The 2,263-nt window shown below is 41.9% G+C and overlaps 1 protein-coding gene across 1 annotated transcript; it reads right to left on the minus strand.

Annotated features, from left to right (window-relative positions):
- Positions 1-353: 353 nt before the first annotated feature.
- LOC110767436 (VQ motif-containing protein) lies at positions 354-1,339 on the minus strand. The gene has a single exon (XM_021970975.2). The coding sequence runs from the start codon at positions 1,023-1,025 to the stop codon at positions 462-464; it is 564 nt and encodes a 187-aa protein (XP_021826667.2). The 5' UTR covers positions 1,026-1,339; the 3' UTR covers positions 354-461.
- Between the last annotated feature and the right edge of the window lie 924 nt (positions 1,340-2,263).

Consider the following 2,263-nt stretch of genomic DNA (forward strand, 5'->3'; position numbering starts at 1 on the left):
AAATTGGAGAAATAGAGTTGCTGACAAGGAACACCATGCCACTTTTATTTTGGCCACATTATTCCATTCTGATAGAGCCTCACATATTCTGACAAAGAAAAAAAAAACCTCACACATTTACGGCTTTTTGGTCTTGTCTCTATTTTGTCATTCTGACATAGCCTCACACATGAACGGCTTTTGATTTTTTTTGTTCTTTGTTTTCCAAATTGACATTTTACAGCATTTTTTTCAAGCAGTAGATCAAGAAGCACAGCTCCTCATTCTTCCCAAAAAAATTCTAGCCTACATTATTATCATGGACAAAAAGTTTTTAAAATAAAAATAAAAAACACAAAGATTAAAGGGGAAAATTTGAAAAATATCCAAACCCATAATTACCACTATAATAAGAACCTCATGAACAACATAAAAATGATCAAAAATTAAAATTAAAAGAAAAAATTTGGTTGGGTTGCTAATTAAGTAGCAGAAGAAGAGTTCTGGCTATCTCGTGGAGAATGGAGGGGAAACAGAGGCAATAGCTCAGGAGGCTCAGAGCCTCTGGGTGTACTTAGCGGAGGACTTGGGTGCAAATAGAACCCCTTCTCAGCAATGGCCCTGTCTTCATCTTCACACGGTGACGCGGGCGTCCTCGGGCTCCCACGTGCGAGAAAGTCCAATGTCGAAACGGGCGAGACCATCACCATCTCGTGATGGCTCCCAAAACCTACAAACCCTCTGGGCCTACCGTGGGGCCCACATGAGGCGGACGGGCTCGCCGTGTTGAGGTTGAGCTCTAGCTTCTTGGTGGCGTGCCTGCGCTCGTGGAGCTTGAAAGCGGGTCTCCGGGGTCCCATTTCGGTGGCGGCGGTGGGTTTTGGGTTGGAATAGCGGGCTGGGAGGGTGAGAGGGAGCTTTTGGGCTGATGAGTCTTCGGGTGCTCCGGTCAGCTTCTGGACAACGGCCCTGAAAGTTGCCGGGTCGGCTTGGACGTATGTGGTGTTGGGTGAAACCGGGTCGGGTCCGCAAGCGGGCGTGTTCATGGTGGAAGAGCCAAAGAGGTTTTCTTCTGAGAGAAAGATGAGGAACAAAGCGGGAAGAGAAATGTGGGGTTTTTATTCTTGTTCAGAGAGAGAGAGAGAGATGGGTTTTTTTCTTTTTGGGTTTGCTTTTGAATTATTTTGTATTGTATGAGATTTTTTTCTGGTTTTTTTCCTGTTTGCTTTATGGGGTGATGTGAGGTGGAAATGTCAGAAATACGGCGAAAGGCAGAGCCAGAATCCAAAATATAAGTTTATTTATTTCTTGTGTGAATTAGGCAGAGAGAGAGAGAGAGAGAAGCCCACTGTGTATTTTCTATCTATTTTCCAAGCATTCCGCGTTTTCGCTTTATGGGCTCAAATGAAAGTCAAGCACTCTCTGTACGTTTTCGAAACTTCAACTAAAGTTTCCCATTAAGTGAAGCAGAAGCATAACATACATAACCCTGATGTGATCAATTCATAATTAGCACCAAGAAAACTTGACTTTGCAATAATTAAGAGCAATAATAACTGTGTGGTCTGGTAAATCACTGTTAAAAAAAGTTAAAAAGTGCTTTTGAACTTTTGAAAATGGGAGGAGGAGAAAAGGTGGTAAATAATAATCATGGTGTAGCTGGCATTGAATGATGAGTCATGGAGGTCAGCGGGGCATTGAAACAAGAAACGAGGATGCGAGACGACTTTACAGTCTGACTCTGCAGAAAAGCTTTTTTCAAATTTTCTTGGATTTTAATTGGATTCTGTGGATATTATTGACCTATTTGTACATTTTCTTTCTGTTTTGGTCTCTGAGATTTCTTGGTTGTTTGCGTGAGGGAATTGCACTTTGACAATCTTGGCAGTGAAAGTTTGCTTCAGCTTTCTGCTCTCTCATTTTAAGTCTATCTCTTTTTGGCTTGGCTTGGCTTGGGTTGGTTTCGTCGTAATTTCTTCTCTTCACTCTTCTTCTTCTTCTTCCCCTTCTTCTCTCCCAACGTGGTGGGTTGCTTTGCTGTGATGGTTTTGTTTTGTGTGCTTTTTGACATTTGTAGTTTCGTGCTTCATTGGAAGTCTTCCCTTTTTCCTTTCCCACCCACCTCCTCATTTGAGCTATTCCTCTCCTAAGTTTTGTTTTTTGTTTTTTATATCAAGTATGAAATTGTCACGAACAAAGCCGAAGAAGACCGATTGAAATGTAAAACGGGGTATAGTTGAGAGACTATTGCTAGTTAGCGTCGTCATGATTCCTTTGAAACTTT

Source organism: Prunus avium, chromosome 3 (assembly GCF_965620075.1).
Source record: "Prunus avium chromosome 3, drPruAviu1.hap1.1, whole genome shotgun sequence".
Classification (NCBI taxonomy): Eukaryota; Viridiplantae; Streptophyta; class Magnoliopsida; order Rosales; family Rosaceae; genus Prunus; species Prunus avium.